The sequence below is a fragment of the Oncorhynchus nerka genome, linkage group LG2 (genome assembly GCF_034236695.1).
Source record: "Oncorhynchus nerka isolate Pitt River linkage group LG2, Oner_Uvic_2.0, whole genome shotgun sequence".
NCBI lineage: Eukaryota > Metazoa > Chordata > Actinopteri > Salmoniformes > Salmonidae > Oncorhynchus > Oncorhynchus nerka.
The window spans coordinates 69229744-69250290 of NC_088397.1; the positions used below are offsets into that span (position 1 = coordinate 69229744).

At 41.5% G+C, this 20547-nt stretch overlaps 1 protein-coding gene across 2 annotated transcripts; it reads right to left on the reverse strand.

The window, feature by feature from the left end:
• Window positions 1-4051: 4051 nt before the first annotated feature.
• Window positions 4052-12045, reverse strand: LOC115140671 (calcium-binding and coiled-coil domain-containing protein 1-like). Of its 2 annotated transcripts, none has more exons than XM_029679005.1 (14): window positions 11941-12045; window positions 10443-10588; window positions 10040-10142; window positions 9565-9782; window positions 8812-9024; window positions 8448-8584; window positions 8293-8362; window positions 7561-7815; window positions 6944-7069; window positions 6475-6570; window positions 6171-6261; window positions 5859-6016; window positions 5532-5611; window positions 4052-4818 (listed from the first exon to the last, which is right to left on the reverse strand). In XM_029679005.1, exons 2-14 carry the CDS (start codon window positions 10572-10574, stop codon window positions 4788-4790), a joined length of 1710 nt encoding a protein of 569 aa, XP_029534865.1. In that variant the 5' UTR covers window positions 10575-10588; window positions 11941-12045; the 3' UTR covers window positions 4052-4787. The 2 variants fall into 2 exon arrangements, with proteins under 2 accessions (XP_029534865.1, XP_029534870.1); XM_029679010.2 differs by lacking the exon at window positions 11941-12045 and adding an exon at window positions 10985-11220.
• Between the last annotated feature and the right edge of the window lie 8502 nt (window positions 12046-20547).

The following is a 20547-nucleotide window of genomic DNA, read 5'->3' on the forward strand; positions in this document are numbered from 1 at the left end:
TACTTTAGTCCTTGTGCTGGAAATGCCCCAAGGCTGTCCAAATGCTCTGTCTAAATGCTAATACTGTACACCTCACACTCTCTACAGTTTTGGAAACATTTGGAACTTAACTTTCATATAAGCAAAAATAAGAAGTTAAATACAAAATATACACTTACTGTACGCAGTTTAAGAAAATTGCACCTGGCTGTATTTTCAGAAACACATGCAATCCAGCCAGAAATGTGGAATGGAATGGTCCAATGTGCAAGGTGAGAGGATGTGTCATAGCCCAGGCAGTGTGTGAAAACAACTAGGTGCAACTTTGCTAAACTGCTTACAGTATGTGTATATTTTGTATTTGAAAGATTATTTATCGCTTTTATGAAAGTTAAGTTCCAAACATTTCCAAACCCACATCATTTGAATATTGTTCATTGATCCAGCTGTAGTCCATACCTTCAGTTGAGAACTCATGGGGTGGGTATACCCCTTTGGGTTCTCGAGAGCTAGTAAGTAGCCTAGCTAGCATCTAAGTTACATTGTGAAAAAGCCTACCTATAGCCTACCTTTGTTTTACTGCAAAATTAACTCTATGATACTGAGAAAGAAAAAAAACAATTGACCTACTAGAAAACCTTCGACAGCTCATAGCTAATCTTGCCCAGTCACTTCCACCCATGTGCAATTAGTCAAACAGGGACAATGAGGAATTACATGACTTTGAAATAAATATTCTTCAAGTAACTATGGATTCAGACAGACTCAGACTCATAGAAAGTAATGTGCATTTGCAGATTGCTGCTGCAATGGAGTCAACTAAATTATGTTGACAGGAAGTGAAGTTGTTGCTCTCTTTTTTGCTCTCTCTCTTGACCTCTAGATTAAGACCTTAACCTATTTTAGTTTGTAATGTCACCTAATGTCTCCATAACCATATCTGCAGTGGCAGTCCTAGGCCTATATAACATAACCAACCCTGTGTCATGCCTGCTCCTGCTCTTCCTCACTGGCGCTCGGCGGGCCATCATTACACACACCTGTCACCATCGTTACACGCATCAGCACTTCATTGGACTCACCTGGAATCCATCACTTATTTATTGCCTCCCCTATATCTGTCTATTCCTCAGTTTCATCCCTGTGTCAGCATTAATGTAGTTTTGTTTCCCCTGTCCAGACGCTGTCCTTGTTATGTTTCATGTCGGTTATTTATTAAATATTCACTCCCTGTACTTGCTTCTCGTCTCCCAGCGTCTGTCCTTACACCCTGGGCCTTACCACAGTATGACCTTATCTCGCCTAATAGCTATTGGCAGTGCATCCATGCTTCATTTAGCTTTCTAGTGTAGAGGAACTGAATACCTGCTGATTTGGTTAGATTGGGGGATAGGCACTACTTTGTTTTTGCGAAGATGCTCACTCTACTCTTGAAAGTTGGCACAATCTTTGCATGCATTACACGTGCGCAGGCACACACTTCTCCCTTCAATGATGGATGTGTTTTGTCAGCATGTTAATGTTTTGTGATAGGGAGAGAGAAGAATGCAGTAAATTGGGATAGTACTGCTAATTAAACGACTTCTATAATTAACTTTCATTAAACAGAGATCAATAAAGTGGTGCAAGGATTAAAACAGGTTCCATACCTTATCCACTGTTTTACAAGGAAGCTTTAAACGACCTCGTATATTCCACTGCGCTGAGGCACGTTTCCATGGGAACGCAGGATGGGGTGGAGGATTTAAGGCAGCTGAGCAGTATATTTTATTCCCCCTTTTTATGCGTTTCTGTCTTTATTTAGATTTGATCTGTCTTTGGCTGCCTGGAGTATGACTGATCGGAGATAAAACTGTGCAGAGAAAGGGGTGTGGGGGGGGGGAATTCCCCATCTTACCCTTGGGTGCAAATTAATATGACAACAGTATTGTCAGATACATCAGGGAGTGAAGGCATTTTGGAACATACATCATCAAGAGACACTCAGGAAAGCCTTGTAGACTCGTTATAGTAGATAGCAGCCAGGGATCTTCATGACCCCCAGATGGACCTTAAGATAGACAAACATAATAGAAACCGAGAGTGAGAGTGAATGAAAAGGAACAGATTAGGAAAGGAAGGATGGACTTGTTGTAGAGTGCTGGTGTGATATGCCATGCTATAGTTGAGAGGTGGTGTGATACGCCATGCTATAGTTGAGAGGTGGTGTGATACGCCATGCTATAGTTGAGAGGTGGTGTGATATGCCATGCTATAGTTGAGAGGTGGTGTGATATGCCATGCTATAGTTGAGAGGTGGTGTGATACGCCATGCTATAGTTGAGAGATGGTGTGATATGCCATGCTATAGTTGAGAGGTGGTGTGATACGCCATGCTATAGTTGAGAGGTGGTGTGATATGCCATGCTATAGTTGAGAGGTGGTGTGATATGCCATGCTATAGTTGAGAGGTGGTGTGATATGCCATGCTATAGTTGAGAGGTGGTGTGATATGCCATGCTATAGTTGAGAGGTGGTGTGATATGCCATGCTATAGTTGAGAGGTGGTGTGATATGCCATGCTATAGTTGAGAGGTGGTGTGATATGCCATGCTATAGTTGAGAGGTGGTGTGATACGCCATGCTATAGTTGAGAGGTGGTGTGATATGCCATGCTATAGTTGAGAGGTGGTGTGATATGCCATGCTATAGTTGAGAGGTGGTGTGATATGCCATGCTATAGTTGAGAGGTGGTGTGATATGCCATGCTATAGTTGAGAGGTGGTGTGATACGCCATGCTATAGTTGAGAGGTGGTGTGATATGCTATAGTTGAGAGGTGGTGTGATATGCCATGCTATAGTTGAGAGGTGGTGTGATATGCCATGCTATAGTTGAGAAGTGGTGTGATATGCCATGCTATAGTTGAGAGGTGGTGTGATATGCCATGCTATAGTTGAGAAGTGGTGTGATATGCCATGCTATAGTTGAGAGATGGTGTGATACGCCATGCTATAGTTGAGAAGTGGTGTGATATGCCATGCTATAGTTGAGAGGTGGTGTGATACGCCATGCTATAGTTGAGAAGTGGTGTGATATGCCATGCTATAGTTGAGAGGTGGTGTGATACGGCATGCTATAGTTGAGAGATGGTGTGATATGCCATGCTATAGTTGAGAGGTGGTGTGATACGCCATGCTATAGTTGAGAGGTGGTGTGATACGCCATGCTATAGTTGAGAAGTGGTGTGATATGCCATGCTATAGTTGAGAGGTGGTGTGATATGCCATGCTATAGTTGAGAGGTGGTGTGATACGCCATGCTATAGTTGAGAGGTGGTGTGATATGCTATAGTTGAGAGGTGGTGTGATATGCCATGCTATAGTTGAGAGGTGGTGTGATATGCCATGCTATAGTTGAGAAGTGGTGTGATATGCCATGCTATAGTTGAGAGATGGTGTGATATGCCATGCTATAGTTGAGAAGTGGTGTGATATGCCATGCTATAGTTGAGAGGTGGTGTGATACGCCATGCTATAGTTGAGAGATGGTGTGATATGCCATGCTATAGTTGAGAGGTGGTGTGATATGCCATGCTATAGTTGAGAGGTGGTGTGATATGCCATGCTATAGTTGAGAGGTGGTGTGATATGCCATGCTATAGTTGAGAGGTGGTGTGATATGCCATGCTATAGTTGAGAGGTGGTGTGATATGCCATGCTATAGTTGAGAGGTGGTGTGATATGCCATGCTATAGTTGAGAGGTGGTATGATTCTCAAAGAGGTGGTAGCTCTACTGTTTGGGTTTTGGCACAGAGCGACTTCATTTCTCCAGTGTTTCAGACTCAGAGCAGGCTATATTAGACCATTGATTTTATAATTAGCTATTTTCCTCCAGAGCTCTTTTCCTCCAGAGCTCTTTTCCTCCAGAGTTTTGGAGAATAGTAATAGACGAAGAGTAGAAATTGGCAAAGAGGATCAGAGGCAGAGGAGCAGACAGTCAGATGGATCCTCCGCTCCATCCAGCCATTCTGTGATAAAGTGTATGAATGGTTTGTCTTAACAGTACCTCATAAAAATCACAGGAGACAAGCATCAATCAATAAACAGGTAGTGTTTTATTACAGAAACGACTCTACACCGTGTGAAGCACTCAGAAACTAAACTTCACAGTTAAATGGATGAATCATTAAATAAAAGAAAACCACATAACCAATAGACACAACTTGTTCATTCTATAACTCCTGTGAACACTTTTACAAATCTACAAACATTTTTAAAGCCTACTCACAAATCGGACTAGTTATAGCACCTAGAGAAAATGCATACCTAGATAAAAATAGTAACATTTTCAAATAGACACATTGCTTTCAATAAGAAACCTCTCATTTCAAATGTAGGTATACAGCTAGCATCTGCTAAGTTTTATGGCCTAATAAACCATTGTTCCATTTCTATGCAAACATCAGTTGAGACTGTGCTCATATGAACATGGCACAATAGTCACCTTTCATGCAAAACATCTTTTAATTTCCAACATTGAATCTCAACCAAACCACTAATATAATGTAAACAAACAAAGAAATCTAAGAGAAAAAGTGCCAAATTGTTTTTTTAGTTAGAATATTTTTTGTAGAGTAACTCACCTCACAACCAATACAGTCTTTAAAAAAACACACTCATCACACACAACATCCCAAGCCAGATTCATAATCGTATACATATTGTATCTCTACAGCACAGTTTGTCTGCATGGCTGACTGTAGCCAACAATAATATAGGGCCTACATTGTAAACTATCAAGCAACTTGTCCTCTGTCCTCATTGCTGTTACCACAAGGGGGAGCAGTCAGCAAACTCACTATGAAAGAGGAAGATGAAGAGAAGAGAGAAATAGTTAGATGATGCTCTGTGGATGGATGCTTGCATGAAAGAGAGAGGGAAAGGGCATAATAGTTATAATGGTTAGAGAGAGAGAGAGAGACAGAGAGACAAAAAAGTAGTGATGATGTGGTGAATACTGAGTGACAGATCATCCCCACACTGCTTCCAGGCAGCACTGGTCTTTATTTATTTATTTTTCCTTTATTTAACTAGGCAAGTCAGTTAAGAACAAATTCTTATTTTCAATGACGGCCTAGGAACAGTGGGTTAACTGCCTGTTTAGGGGCAGAATGACAGATTTGTACCTTCCCAGCTCAGGGATATGAACTTGCAACCTTTCGGTTACTAGTGCAACACTCTAACCACTAGGCTACCCTGCCGCCCCTTTATTTCCCCCTCCCGCCCTTCCTGTGTGTCTCTACTCCCACTGGTCTACTCCAGCTGATGCATTACCTCTATAACACTCACATTAGTTTTGGGGAGGAAAATCATTATCCTTTTACAGATGCTCTTATTCCCGCTATTCTTTAATTCATTGGCACTGCTGCAGTGCTTTAAATATTATAACACAAGAAAAGGAAAGGAACAGGGTCGTTTTAACAGCAGTCAGCACTGTGTATGTACAGTCAGCATAGATATTGGTTTGGTTGGAAATGGAGGAGTGTTTGGGACGAAGGCCAGAAGAGTCACCTTAGCATGGGGTTGGTGAGGTCTGGCAGAATCAGTGGTGTGTCTTCACCCTTACTGGTCTTGTTCTGCTCTTCCTCATCCTTAGTCCAGATTGATAGAACACACACACATACACAAACACACACACAATAAAACAACTCCAGTGAGGATTTCAGGGATATTGATATGGTGATTTTAACTGATTTGATGTCAGTATGTTTTGTTGATATTAAAATGCTTGTTCTGTGTTTCGGATGTGCTATAGTCTTATATTTAGCTGTTTCCATGACGTATTCTCTGTGTTTTGGTGGTATTTAGTTTGACATTGGCTGTGATATGGTGGCCTACCGTCTCAGTCTGGAGACACTTCACACTACGGTGAGAGGAGCGTTCCTGGGCGTCGCTCCAGTAGTGTAGTCTGGGTGTCCGGTAGGGTAGGGGAGATGCAGGCATCTCATCCTCAGAAGAGGGTGTCTCATCCTGAGATGGAGTGTCAGCGCCACCAGCTGCAAAGGAAGACATGGTGTCTTTTAAATATGATGTCATGAGCATCCAAGAATGGGAAGACGTCTGTACTATACTGTATATGACTAGAATGGGCACTGTGTTTGCCTGGCATTGGGTCTGTACATTAGCCTCTATGGTATTAGTATCACTCACTGGTTGAGTAGTAGAGAGCCACTTCATTCCACTTATTGTCTGTAGCCACCTCCAGTCTCTGCTCCAGCTGATGCATGTAGTCCAGCAGGTCCTGTGTGTATTTGAATGTGTACACAGCAACCATTACAGGGCTTGACAAGCACAGATATGGAAACATCCACAACATGGTTAACTCAACCAAACCCATCACTAAAAAGTATTTTTCAACCTTATTTTGATCAGTGATGCCACACATAACAGCAGTTAAATATATAGACATAAAGAAGAGACACCCGATATAAACAGCAAATAGCCTGATCCTTGCCTGTCTCTCCATCTTCTGCTGCTCTCTCTCCTTCTGGTTCATTCTCATTCTGGCCTTCAGTTCCTGCACCTCCCTGCGGGCATCGCTCAGCAGCACCTGCAGGGGGCACTGGTGTGTTAAGCGATGGCCGGTGGGGTAAGTGTGATTTACAGCCTTGTGTGACTCACTGTGGGGAGCAGTGTGTGATGAATGGGTGTTGATGCCAGGCTGCTGGCATATCTATTTGTGTCTGTCTGTTTGTGTTTGTGTGAAAGTAGTCACGGATGTTTTTTTATTGGGGTTCAGCAAACAGTTTCCCGAAATCCGATCTGATCTGAATGTCCGATGAGGGCACAGATTAGTGACACGATGGTGATGGCAGTTATATTTAGACATGTATGTTTTCGTGTACCAATAGTTGTATATGGTCTATGTGTTTGTGTATGATGAAATACAGCCTACCTATTGCAGTACAATTGACTATATTTACCCTGTTGCAATCCTTCTCTTTTCCAAGCTCCACTTCTAGTTTCTGCCTCTCCATCCTCTCCTCTTGGAGCCACTGTTCCTTCCGCTGCATCTCACGGCTTAACTTCTGCACCTTCTCTTTATCAAGCTACAGCAAGGAAAGACAGATCAATAGATAAAAAATAGGATACACATACACAAGATTCATAAATACAGAAATGATTGGCTGTATGCTAACTGAAATAGGTGGTTGTCTGATCCACATAGGCTAAGCACTGTTGCCTCATATGCTCAGGATCTGTGAAACAGAGACGAGTTGGAGCCTTATTACGCCATAATCCTCAATGGAGTAGGAAACTTAGCTGGATCCAGAAGTAGGGCTCAGAAAGGGGCTGTTTGAATTCATCTTAGTGCTATGCATTAACCTTGAGTAAAAAAAAACAGGTGCCAGTCAATCTGGACTGGGCTAATAGGAATCAGCAAATTACTCAGCTTTTGATCTTGCATTATCCCTCTGTTCTGCTGCACCAATTCTGTATTACGGGGTTACCCCCACCTCTGCTTTGTGCTGTATATGTTTGTATTGGAGGTTGTGCTGTGAATTGTAGTGCTACCCTATCCAGTAACCACTGCATTAACCTCTGATGCTTGTTGGAAGGCCTCTCTCTCCTGGGCCCAGTGGGCGCGTCCCTCTCTCAGGGCCAGGTCAGCCTCAGACTGCTGCAGGGTGAGCTGGGCGGCCTGCAGCCTGGCTTGGTGCAGCTCAGCGTGGCTGTGGCCCTGCTGAGCCCCCATCTCACGCAGCTCCTGCCTCAGACCTTCTGCCCCGCGTTCGCTGGCCTCCAAACGCTTTTGCATCGCCCTCAGCTCAGCCAGCACAGCCCCGTTCTCCACCTGGGGGATAAGGGGAGATGTTTGTATGTTTTTATGTGGATTTCTATAAACTTGTGTTAAGTTAAATGGCTAATCATCTACTTTCCATTGCTGAGGTCACTGGGTACTAGAGCTGACACCCAATGTTCAGATCACTGGGTACTAGGAGCTGACACCCAATGTTCAGGTCACTGGGTACTAGCAGCTGACACCCAATGTTCAGGTCACTGGGTACTAGGAGCTGACACCCAATGTTCAGGTCACTGGGTACTAGGAGCTGACACCCAATGTTCAGGTCACTGGGTACTAGGAGCTGACACCCAATGTTCAGGTCACTGGGTACTAGGAGCTGACACCTGTCGTTAGATCTGGCCTGGCTCCAGAGATCTGCTGTCCTGGCCCAATTCCACAAGTACCAACGTCAGGGCTGAGTAGGCTATGTAGGGATTTGAACTAGCTGTATTACTGCACGAGAGGGAAACTACACACTATTGTTACCTGCAGATTATTTCTCTCCTGTTCTTCATCCCTCAATTGAGTGGACATCTTTTTCACTCTCTCCTTCATCCTGTGGGTCAAAACAAAATGTCTCAAAGCGAGAGAAAGTAAGAAAGACAGAGTCAAAGTCTTCTCTTTCACAAATACTTAGTTACCTTTCAAGTTCAGCTTCTGTCTCCTTCCCTCTCGGAATTAGAACCATTATGTCATCTTCCAGCCCTCTGATTCGCTGCAGGCACTCAGCTTTCTCATCCAATAGAGTAGACAAGGTTTCTTGAGAGGACTGCATATCCTTCCAGTGTTGGGGGGAGAGAAGAATAGCGATGAAAGGGTTTATGGCTATATAAACAAGATATATTTAAGCTTTTAAGCAGTTGTACACAATCCAGATCCATTTATTTACAACATGTAGAATTCTGGAGAATAAGGAAATATTTTACTCTAAGCTCTGTGTCTACTGTACCAGTTACTGTCTGCTGATCTATCATCCATTTAGCCAGTGTACATATACTGTTATACCTTCTGTTTCCCCTCCACCTTCTCCATCCTGTCGCAGCTCCGTCTCAGGTTGTTCCTCAATTCAGAGATCTCCTCATTCATCCCCTCCCTCTCTCGCTCCCACTCATCCTTCGCCCTTTTGCTCCTTTCTTCCTCTCTCTCCTTCTCCCTCTCTGCCTCCTCCCGGGCCTGTTTTGAATCGGCCTGTTCTCTAAGGCATTCATCCAGCCGAGTCTGATCGTAACAGAGAAAGAGAAAGAGAAAGAGAAAGAGAGAGAGAGAGAGAAAGGGAGAAGAACAAGGGGTCCATGAAAGAAGGCTTGAAAGCAGTGCAACAATTTTCATTTTTTCTCTTTTTTTAAAAAGGGACCGTGAGCTCCAATCTCCTCACATGTTGGGTTATTTTTAGACAGGTAGAAATGTAGGAGTGGGACACAGAATTGATAGGTGAGAACAGGTGGAACATGGTAGTTGAAGTGGGATTCGAACCCATGCCGACATCGGCTTTGTGCTTGACAGATTTCAGCACTACTGCTGCGCCACGCTCCCGCATGCAACTACTATTTTCAAAGGGAAATGATCAAAACAGGAATTGTTAAACCCTCAACTTGTACGGAGTATCCTCAAGGAACCAAACGATTAACATAGACTGCGCTCGTCTGCATTAATTATACCCACAAACTGTTCTCATGTTGGACAAATTATAACATGAGTATGACACATTTATAAAGAAGTTAAGTGAAACTGAGCTATTGTCCATCCATACATCCCCACCTGCAGGAGTTGAGCTCTGGGCACCACCAGGAGCAGGTCGTCCCCGTCCCCCTCTCCGCCCTCCTCATCCTCGTCCCGCTCCTCTGTCAATGTCTCCAGCTCATCCAGAGGCCTGGAAATGCAGAAGGTGAACTGGCGACTGCGGGCACACACCTCGCCTCTCTGATCCACATAGACAAACTGGTACTCCACCGCACTGGGGCGGGGCAGGTAAGAGGCTGTGGAGAGGGAGGAGATATGGAGTGGGGGTACCGTTTTTTTTTTCACTTCTCCAGTTTGGTTTATCATATTTTCTTCCCCAAAAACTGATCAAATGTGTTGAGTATAATATTTGCCAATTTTAAGTCAATTGTATGCTACATCAAGGGGTTTGATTAGTTGACAACAACAAAAATATGCTAATTTGCTGGTAAACCCAGCCTTAAAAGGTACTTCTCATTCCTGTGCTAATCTGACATGATGGATGCATTCTTACCTTGGAAATGTACACAGCAGTTGGCATTATTTCCTTCGGTGTACCCCTCAGGAGTGAGTGCCCATGCAAAGGTGGTGTACTCTTTCACTGATGACCAGCCAGCCTGAGTGAGACATGAGTAGTTGTCTATATTGTTAATATCAATAATAGGCTACCCTTGTGATTTTTTGGAAGTGTTTGTTTGTTTGAAACATCAAAACAGTACAATGCACAAACGCTTAGTGATAAAAACAAATGTGGAATGTAATCTTTCCAAAATCCTACTAATACTGTTAAAATACCTTTATAGTGATCACTCTGGCTATTTAAAAAAAATGTCAAACAGGAAAATCTTGTGATCCCTATAAGAGGAGTGAAATGTACTATTTGCAGGAAGAAAGGTAGGTTGTGAATGTTACTACACCTTGAAGAGGCCTATCCAGTCCTTGTTGGTCCAGTGATGATGAGAGGTAAGGCTGTAGTGGCACTCCACTCTACTTTGGGGAAAATACATCTGTCCCACATTCCGAAATTCCACCTTGGACTGATTTTCCATGGCAATTAGGAGCTCTGTAGAGACGAAAACACGACGTGGAAATGTGAAATGTGTTCCAGTCCAGTGGAGAACAGCTGATGAAAAATGATAGCTGTACAAGTTTAGGAATGTGATGTGTTCACTGTAACAGACACGCATATGTCCCAATGTTCATAACAAACAACACCACGAGTATGCTTGAGATTAAGGCCATAAAACAAGCTATGGATGAAGTAAAAACAGCCATGTTGCCATTTTACTTCTACTGTGGGATCTGCTTTAAAGGGTATTTGGTTTACACTATTCCATAGTTTTATATTCTTTAAAAGTAACATGCTTGTAGTATGCCTAAATTACAATATTAGTTGAAAGCTACTATTCAGATTGGAAATCTTTGAATGTAGGCATACCATAGCCTTTAGCCTACTTACCTACATATTGACCCTTTCATTGCACTGGTTAAAAGCCATCAATCCAGTTTATGGTTTAAAGCTGATCTTAAATACAATAAAAAGTAGAGATGGTAGATGTACATCAGCTGGTGTGTTTTATCTCCAATTGGAAGCCTACAGGCAGTGGCATAATATTTTGCAATGTCATGGATTGAGGTCAAAGGCCTAAAGCTATTCTTGGTAACATTCTGATGAATGGCAAAACCTCTTCGAGTGTAGTTGATGGACAGGAGCAAATATTAGATTTCCAAGTGTTGTGAAATGAGCGTTCACTGTCCATGCCAGAATCGTTTCTGAAAATACTAAAACAAGCAGGACAGAGAGTGTGAGAGATCTGAGCCAGCAGCCAAGCAACGATGATAGTGAAGTATGGAATATAGGCCTACAGGATTTTTGTTGTTGTCATGATGTTGCTGTGATCACCCAAAGATTATGCAACATTGTTATGGTACATTATTGTTTTGTCTACGCATTTGAACCTGTCACTGTAATTACTGGGTAATTGACATGTTTGCTTCATTTAAAAGTAGATTACACCTCAGACAGCCTACGGGATTAATAAACAAACTTTTACAAAAATAATTGATCTAAAAGATAAAGTTATAACGTATTATGACATGGCATAGGCTATAACAGCCTAGATTCATTGATAAATGCTCCAACTTGGGCTGAACCGTCCCCTTAAAATGAACATAACCTCATACATTTGAAAAGATTATCATTTAGTTAATATTATGCTTGTATTATCAATAGGCCTATCTAAATGTTGCCATGGTAGCTTGAAATTAAAGCTTAGTAAACCAATTTGATTTGGAGCCTAAATGATTAAGCATTTGTCAAGTCAGCAAGTCATACTTTTGCTTTCATGTAAGAAATTAACAACATTGATCAATTAATGCACATACATTGTCATATATTTTTTTTTTAAAGCTTACCTAAAGTGGCTATGCAATTTTCTCCCAATCTCTTCAATGCTGCCTATTTGTCAGAGAGATGTGATTGAAATAAAGTGTACTACTAAAGCCTGCTACTACAACACAAACACACATCCGGGGACAGCTTGAAAACAGTTGGCTCCATTATGGTAAATGCAGTTCTTGAGAGGACATCACATCCTGAAAGGAATATACAACGTTTGGTCTTGGACTACAACTGCCTTGTGGGGCGCATGGTAGTAAAAAGATAGCGCTGTCACGTTAAGATATAAAAGAACTGTCACTCACTGCGGCTTTTGAGATCGATTGGTTTACTGACTTGTTGTAAATTAATGCGCAGTTGGAAGAATGCTTTTCCGAGTTTTAAATCTGTTCTATTTTTCTCTTTAGGCTACTGTGAAAACAGGCTGTATTTCATATGAAACCTACCGAACTCACAGACGGCTATTTGGAACATTTGCGTAATTTTGATTTGATTTTCCCCTGTCGTCAGTAGCTTCCATAGCCAGGTCACTCATACGATGCAGTGCCTTTTGGATATCACAACTTTTGCTATCTGTTTTTTAAAGTATTATATCGGAAAAGGGACATGTTTGACTCTGAAAAACATACTGATCAACATCAGGCACAAGCTCAGGCACAGAACATTTCTGGGCGCATTTTCCAACCTGAGCATAATCCTAACAGGGTGGAAATTTGGAGCCTACATTAGCCATAGCTCTGTGAGTTTGAGTGGCCAAGAATGAGCTAGGGACATAAAATAACATAACATAAAATAATAAATACAATAATCACACAAAAAAGTTGATGAGAGAGAATTTTACTCGGACTATAAAATAATGAAGAGATTGTAAATATTTGATTATTTTATGACTTTTGTTTCTTGTGGAAGTTGATGAATAACACCCGGTGACATGCCAAAAACGCCTACATCCACTGAAAAAAAAAGTTTAAAATGCATAACATTCCCTTTCAAGATCCATATTATGTGGCAAAGCACAATGTTTGTCAGAATGTTTGTAAAATAAACTATCCTGGTAGTAACGGCTTGCGAGCGTCGGAAAGCTAGACTTGAGAACGCATAGTAATACAGTGCATTCGGAAAGAATTCAGGCCCCTTGACCTTTTCCACATTTTGTTACTTTACAGTGTATTCTAGAATGGATTAGATACATTTTTATTCCTTATGAATCTACACACAATTCCCCATAATGACAAAGCAAAAAGAGGTTTTTAGACATTTTTGCTAATTTATTAAAAATAAAAACAGATACCTTAATTACATAAGTATTCAGACCCTTTGCTATGAGACTCGAAATTGAGCTCTGGTGCATTCTGTTTCCATTGATCATCCTTGAGATGTTTCTACAACATGATTGAAGTCCACCTGTGGTAAATTAAATTGATTGAACATTATTTGGAAAGGCACACACACCTGTCTATATAAGGTCCCACAGTTGACAGTGCATGTCAAAGCAAAAACCAAGCCATGAGGTCGAAGGAATTGTCTGTAGAGCTCCCCCCGAGACAGGATTGTGTTGAAACAAGATTCTCTGGTCTGATGAAACCAAGATTGAACTATTTGGCCTGAATGCCAAGCGTCACGTCTGGAGGAAACCTGGCACCATCTCTACGGTTAAGCATGGTGGTGGCAGCATCATGCTGTGGGGATATTTTTCAGTGGCAAGGACTAGGAGTCAGGAGCAATAGAAAGATGTACAGAGAGATCCTTGATGATCCAGGTAACGAGTAAGCATTTCACTGTTAGTCTACACCTGTTGTTTACAAAGCATGTGACAAATACAATTTGATTTGATTCGACTTACACCTAACCTCAAATTAAGACCAAAAAGCACATTTTTGTAGCCAATTTGAACTTTGTGGCTGTGGAATATGATTTGTTGCTATGGAAGAGCCGGTGTCCATGAGGGCGCTCTTTGACCTATCATAGGCTAGTATAGCTGACTTATCTGGTCATTTGTTGTGGGAATTCTGCTACTTGCGTATACCCCAAAACAACCACAGTCATGTGATAAAATGTGCTGTTGTAAATCTGTTGTACCAGATGGGTATACTCCTAAACCAGAATCAGAACATATAGATCAGAACTAGTAGACTAGTTAGCTGGTTCACTCCTTCATCCTGCTTTGTAGTATACCCCTCAAGCCTCTGACTCCAAGGCTCTAGCCAGGATCTGTTTTAGTAAGGGGGGGTGAAAGACATTTTAAGATCATTTACTGCATTTCTATACGATTTAAAAACTCTAAAATGCTATTTGGAGAACAGCAAAAACAAACAAAAATTACCCCAGCCATATATCACATTGGTTGCTGTAGCTTCATTCACCTCAGTCGACCTACTAACACATAGTCTATTAGTTATACAATTAGCCAGTAATCATTAACACAGCAACGGGATTCAAAATGCTCATTTCATACCTACAGAGGGATCTGTTAGCAGAAAATCTATTTTATTAACAAAAGGTAAACAAATACATTTGCTTTACAGATTTTTATACAGTATCAAATCAAAATCAAATCAAATCAAATGTATTTATATAGCCCTTCGTACATCAGCTGATATCTCAAAGTGCTGTACAGAAACCCAGCCTAAAACCCCAAACAGCAAGCAATGCAGGTGTAGAAGCACGGTGGCTAGGAAAAACTCCCTAGAAAGGACCAGTACCAGTCAAAAGTTTGGACACACCTACTCATTCAAGGGATTTTCTTTATTTTTACTATTTTTTACATTGTAGAATAATAGTGAAGAGATCAAAACTATGAAATAACACATAGAATCATGAAGTAACCACAAAAGTGATTCTTCAAATTAGCCACCCTTTGCCTTGATGACAGATTTGCACACTCTTGGCATTCTCTCAACCAGCTTCACCTGGAATGCTTTTCCAACAGTCTTGAAGGAGGTCCCACATATGCTGTGCACTTGTTGGCTGCTTTTCGTTCACTTTGCGGTCCATCTCATCCCAAACCTTCTCAATTGGGTTGAGGTCAGGTGATTGTGGAGGCCAGGTCATCTGATGCAGCACTCCATCACTCTCCTTCTTGGTCAAATAGCCATTACACAGCCTGGAGGTGTGTTTTGGGTCATTGTCCTGTTGAAAAACAAATGATAGTCCCACTAAGCGCAAAAGCAAATGGGATGGTGTATCGCTGCAGAATGCTGTGGTAGCCATGCTGGTTAACTGTGCCTTGAACTCTAAATAAATCACTGACTGTGTCACCAGCAAAGCACCCCCACACATCACAATTCCTCCACCATGCTTCACGGTGGAAACCACACATGCAGAGATCATCCGTTCACCTATTCTGCGTCTCACAAAGACACGGCACTTGGGGGAAAAAATCTCAAATTTAGACTCATCAGACCAAACGACGGATTTCCACTGGTCTAATGTCCATTGATCGTGTTTCTTGGCCCAAGCAAGTCTCTTCTTATTAATGGTGTCCTTTAGTGGTGGTTTCTTTGCAGCAATTCGACCATGAAGGCCTGATTCACGCAGTCTCCTCTGAACAGGTGATGTTGAGATGTGTCTGTTACTTGAACTCGCTGAAGCATTGATTTGCGTTGCAATCTGAGGAGCAGTTAACTCTAATGAACTTATCCTCTGCAGCAGAGGTAACTCATGATCTTCTTTCCTGTGGCGGTCCTCATGAGAGCCAGTTTCATTATAGCGCTTGATGGTTTTTGCGACTGCATTTAAAAAAACTTTTAAAGTTCTTGACATTTTCTGGATTGACTGACCTTCATGTCTTAAAGTAATGATGGACTGTCGTTTCTCTTTGCTTATTTGAGCTGTTCTTGCCATAATATTGACATGGTCTTTTAACAAATAGGGCTATCTTCTGTATACCACCCCTACCTTGTCACAACACAACTGATTGGCTCAAACACATTGAGAAGGAAAGAAAGTCCACAAATTAACTTTTTAATTGACTTTTTAATTGACCTCATGAAGTTGGTTTAGAAAATGTCAAGAGTATGCAAAGCTGTGGGTGGCTACTTTGAAATGTAAAATATTTTTGATTTGTTTAATTTGTTTTTGGTTACTACATGATTCCATGTGTGTTATTTCATAGTTTTCTACAATGTCGAAAATAGTGACAATAAAGAAAAACCCTTGAATGAGTAGGTGTTCTAAAACTTTTGACCGGTAGTGTTTACCATTCAAAAGTTTGGGGTCACTTGGTAATGTCCTTGTTTTCCATGAAAACATACATGAAATGAGTTGCAAAATGAATAGGAAATATTGTCATGACAATGACAAGGTTATAAATAATGATTTTTAATTGAAATAATAATTGTGTCCTTAACTTTGCTTTCGTCAAAGAATCCTCCATATGCAGCAATTACAGCCTTGCAGACCTTTGTCATTCTAGTTGTCAATTTGTTGAGGTAATCTGAAGGGATTTCACCCCATGCTTCCTGAAGTACCTCCCACAAATCGGATTGGCTTGATGGGCACTTCTTACGGTCAAGCTGCGCCCACAACAGCTCAATAGGGTTGAGATCCGGTGACTGTGCTGGCCACTCCATTATAGACAGAATACCATCTGACTGCTTCTTCTCTAAATAGTTATTGCATAGTTTGGAGCTGTGCTTTGGGTCATTGTCCTGTTGTAGGAGGAAATAGGCTCCAATTAAGCGCCGTCCACAGGGTATGGCATGGCGTTGCAAAATGGAGTGATAGCCTTCCTTCTTCAAGATCCCTTTTACCCTGTACAAATCTCCCACTTTACCACCACCAAAGCACCCCCAGACCATCACATTGCTTCCACCATGCTTGACAGATGGCGTATTTTCTACGTCTCACAAATGTTATTTTTGTGATACGAACACATCAAACTTAGATTCGTCTGTCCATAAAACTTTTTTCCAATCTTCCTCTGTCCGGTGTCTGTGTTATTTTGCCCATCTTAATCTTTTTATTTTTATTGGCCAGGCTGAGATATGGATTTTTCTTTGCAACTCTGCCTAGAAGCCAGCATCCCAAAGTCGCCTCTTCACTGTTGACGTTGAGACTGGTGTTTTGCGGGTACTATTTAATGAAGCTGCCAGTTGAGGACTTGTGAGGCGTCTGTTTCTCAAACTAGACACTCTACTTGTCCTCTTGCTCAGTTGTGCACCGGGGCCTCCCATTCCTCTTTCTATTCTGTTTAGAGCCAGTTTGCGCTGTTCTGTGAAGGGAGTAGTACACAGCGTTGTACGAGATCCTCAGTTTGTTGGCAATTTCTCGCATGGAATAGCTTTCATTTCTCAGAAAAAGAATAGACTGACGAGTTTCAGAAGAACATTATTTGTTTCTGGACATTTTGAGCCTGTAATCAAACCAACAAATGTTGATGCTCCAGATACTCAACTAGTCTAAAAAATGCCAGTTGTATTGCTTCTTTAATCAGAACAACAGTTTTCAGCTGTGCTAACATAACGTGCCATTGGATCACAGGAGTGATGGTTGCTGATAATGGGCCTCTGTACGCCTATTGTAGATATTCCATCAAAAAATATACCGTTTCCAGCTACAATAGTTATTTGCAACGTTAACTATGTCTATCTACACTGTATTTATGATCAATTTGATGTTATTTTAATGGACAAAAAATGTGCTTTTCTTTCAAAAACAAGGACATTTCTAAGTGACTCCAAACTTTTGTCCTGTAAGATATATATATTTCCTACAATTCTACACATTTGCCATGACTTATGCTGTGTTAATATATCTGACTGAGAGTGAAATTTAATGGGGGTCGACTGGAGGTCAGGGCCCCTGGGCACGTGATAAGGCCTATTATTTACAAAAAAGTTTCAAAAAGTTTGGGCACCCCTGACAATTTCCATGATTTCCATTTATAAATAATTGGGTGTTTGGATCAGCAATTTCATTTTGATCTATCAAATAACTGATGGACACAGTAATATTTCAGTAGTGAAATTAGGTTTATTGGATTAAAAGAAAATGTGCAATATGCATCAAAACAAAATTAGACAGGTGCATAAATTTGGGCACCCCAATAGAAAAATCACATCAATATTTAGTAGAGCTTCCTTTTGCTAAAATAACAGTCTCTAGACGCTTCCCATAGCCTCTAATGAGTATCTGGATTCTGGATGAAGGTATTTTGGACCATTCCTCCTTACAAAACATCTCCAGTTCAGTTAGGTTTGATGGTTGCCGAGCATGGACAGCCGCCTTCAAATCATCCCACAGATTCTCAATGATATTCAGGTCTGGGGACTGGGATGGCCATTCCAGAACATTGTACTTGTTCCTCTGCATAAATGCCCGGGTAGATTTTGAGCAGTGTTTTGGGTCGTTGTCTTGTTGAAATATCCAGCCCCGGCGTAACTTCAACTTTGTGACCGATTCTTCAACATTATTCCCAAGAATCTGCTGATATTGAGTGGAATCCATGCGACCCTCAACTTTAACAAGATTCCCAGTACCGGCACTGGCCACACAGCCACACAGCATGATGGAACCCCCACCAAATGTTACTGTGGGTAGCAAGTGTTTTTCTTGGAATGCTGTGTTCTTTTGCCGCCATGCATAACGTCCCTTGTTATGACCAAATAACTCAATCTTTGTTTCATCAGTCCACAGCACCTTATTCCAAAATGAAGCTGGCTTGTCCAAATGTGCGTTTGCATACCTCAAGCGACTCTGTTTGTGGCGTGTGTGCAGAAAAGGCTTCTTCCTCATCCTCCCATACAGCTTCTCCTTGTGCAAAGTGCGCTGACTTGTTGAACGATGCACAGTGACACCATCTGCAGCAAGATGATGTTGTAGGTCTTTGGAGGTGGTCTGTGGGCTGTTTGTGACCGTTCTCACCATCCTTCGCCTTTGCCTCTCCAATATTTTACTTGGCCTGCCACTTCTGGCCTTAACAAGAACTGCGCCTGTGGTCTTCCATTTCCTCACTATGTTCCTCACAGTGGACACTGACAGTTTAAATCTCTGCGATAGCTTTTTGTAGCCTTCCTCTAAACCATAATGATGAACAATCTTTGAGAGTTGTTTTGAGGCCCCCATGTTGCCACTCTTCAGAGGAGAGTCAAAGAGAACAACAACTTGCAATTGGCCTTAAATACATTTTCTCATGATTGGATGCACTTGTCTATGAAGTTCAAGGCTTAATGAGCTCACCAAACCAATTGTGTGTTCCAATTAATCAGTGCTAAGTAGTTACAGGTATTCAAATCAACAGAATGACAAGGGTGCCCACATTTTTGCATAGCCTATTTTTCACATCTGATTTAATTTCATACAACTTAATATTGCTACACTAAAAATCTTTGTCTGGACAATACCCCAGTACTCAGCTTTTATTAGAAAATGAATGGCATGCCACTGTGATCATTTTCTGGGATGACAGAGTACAATTTTATGCAGCCTCAGAGGGGTGCCCAAACTTTTTCATACGACTCTAGATAGCTGGCTCGACTAACTAGACTAATTTACCAATCTAAAAAACTTTTACTGACATGGGCTAATTAAATGACTGTCAGTGAGTGACATATAACAAGAGGAAACTTTCTAATGCACGACCAAGTTTCAAATTATTATTATTTTTTTTTAATTGAAAAAATTCCAGGAACAACTGGATGGTTTTGGGTATTTGGAGCGGCTTCACTTCGGTGTAGAATATATGTTTTCAAAAACATTCACCTTTTATTTTGAAATCGAGTCTCAATATATTTGATTTGTTTGAAGTTTTGTTGGAGAATGTGAGTTGAGTTTATTGAAGTATTTCCTTTAAAGAACGTCATTACCACAAAAGCCAGCAGCATGGTCAATCTGGCGTCTGCACTGGCAGTACAGCATTTACTTTAAAGAACGTCATTACCACTAAAGCCAGCAGCATGGTCAATCTGGCGTCTGCACTGGCAGTACAGCATTTACTTTAAAGAACGTCATTACCACTAAAGCCAGCAGCATGATCAATCTGGCGTCTGCACGGGCAGTACAGCATTTACTTTAAAGAACGTCATTACCACTAAAGCCAGCAGCATGGTCAATCTGGCGTCTGCACTGGCAGTACAGCATTTACTTTAAAGAACGTCATTACCACTAAAGCCAGCAGCATGGTCAATCTGGCGTCTGCACTGGCAGTACAGCATTTACTTTAAAGAACGTCATTACCACTAAAGCCAGCAGCATGGTCAATCTGGCATCTGCACTGGCAGTACAGCATTTACTTTAAAGAACGTCATTACCACTAAAGCCAGCAGCATGGTCAATCTGGCGTCTGCACTGGCAGTACAGCATTTACTTTAAAGAACGTCATTACCACTAAAGCCAGCAGCATGGTGAATCTGGCGTCTGCACTGGCAGTACAGCATTTACTTTAAAGAACGTCATTACCACTAAAGCCAGCAGCATGATCAATCTGGCGTCTGCACGGGCAGTACAGCATTTACTTTAAAGAACGTCATTACCACTAAAGCCAGCAGCATGGTCAATCTGGCGTCTGCACTGGCAGTACAGCATTTACTTTAAAGAACGTCATTACCACTAAAGCCAGCAGCATGGTCAATCTGGCGTCTGCACTGGCAGTACAGCATTTACTTTAAAGAACGTCATTACCACTA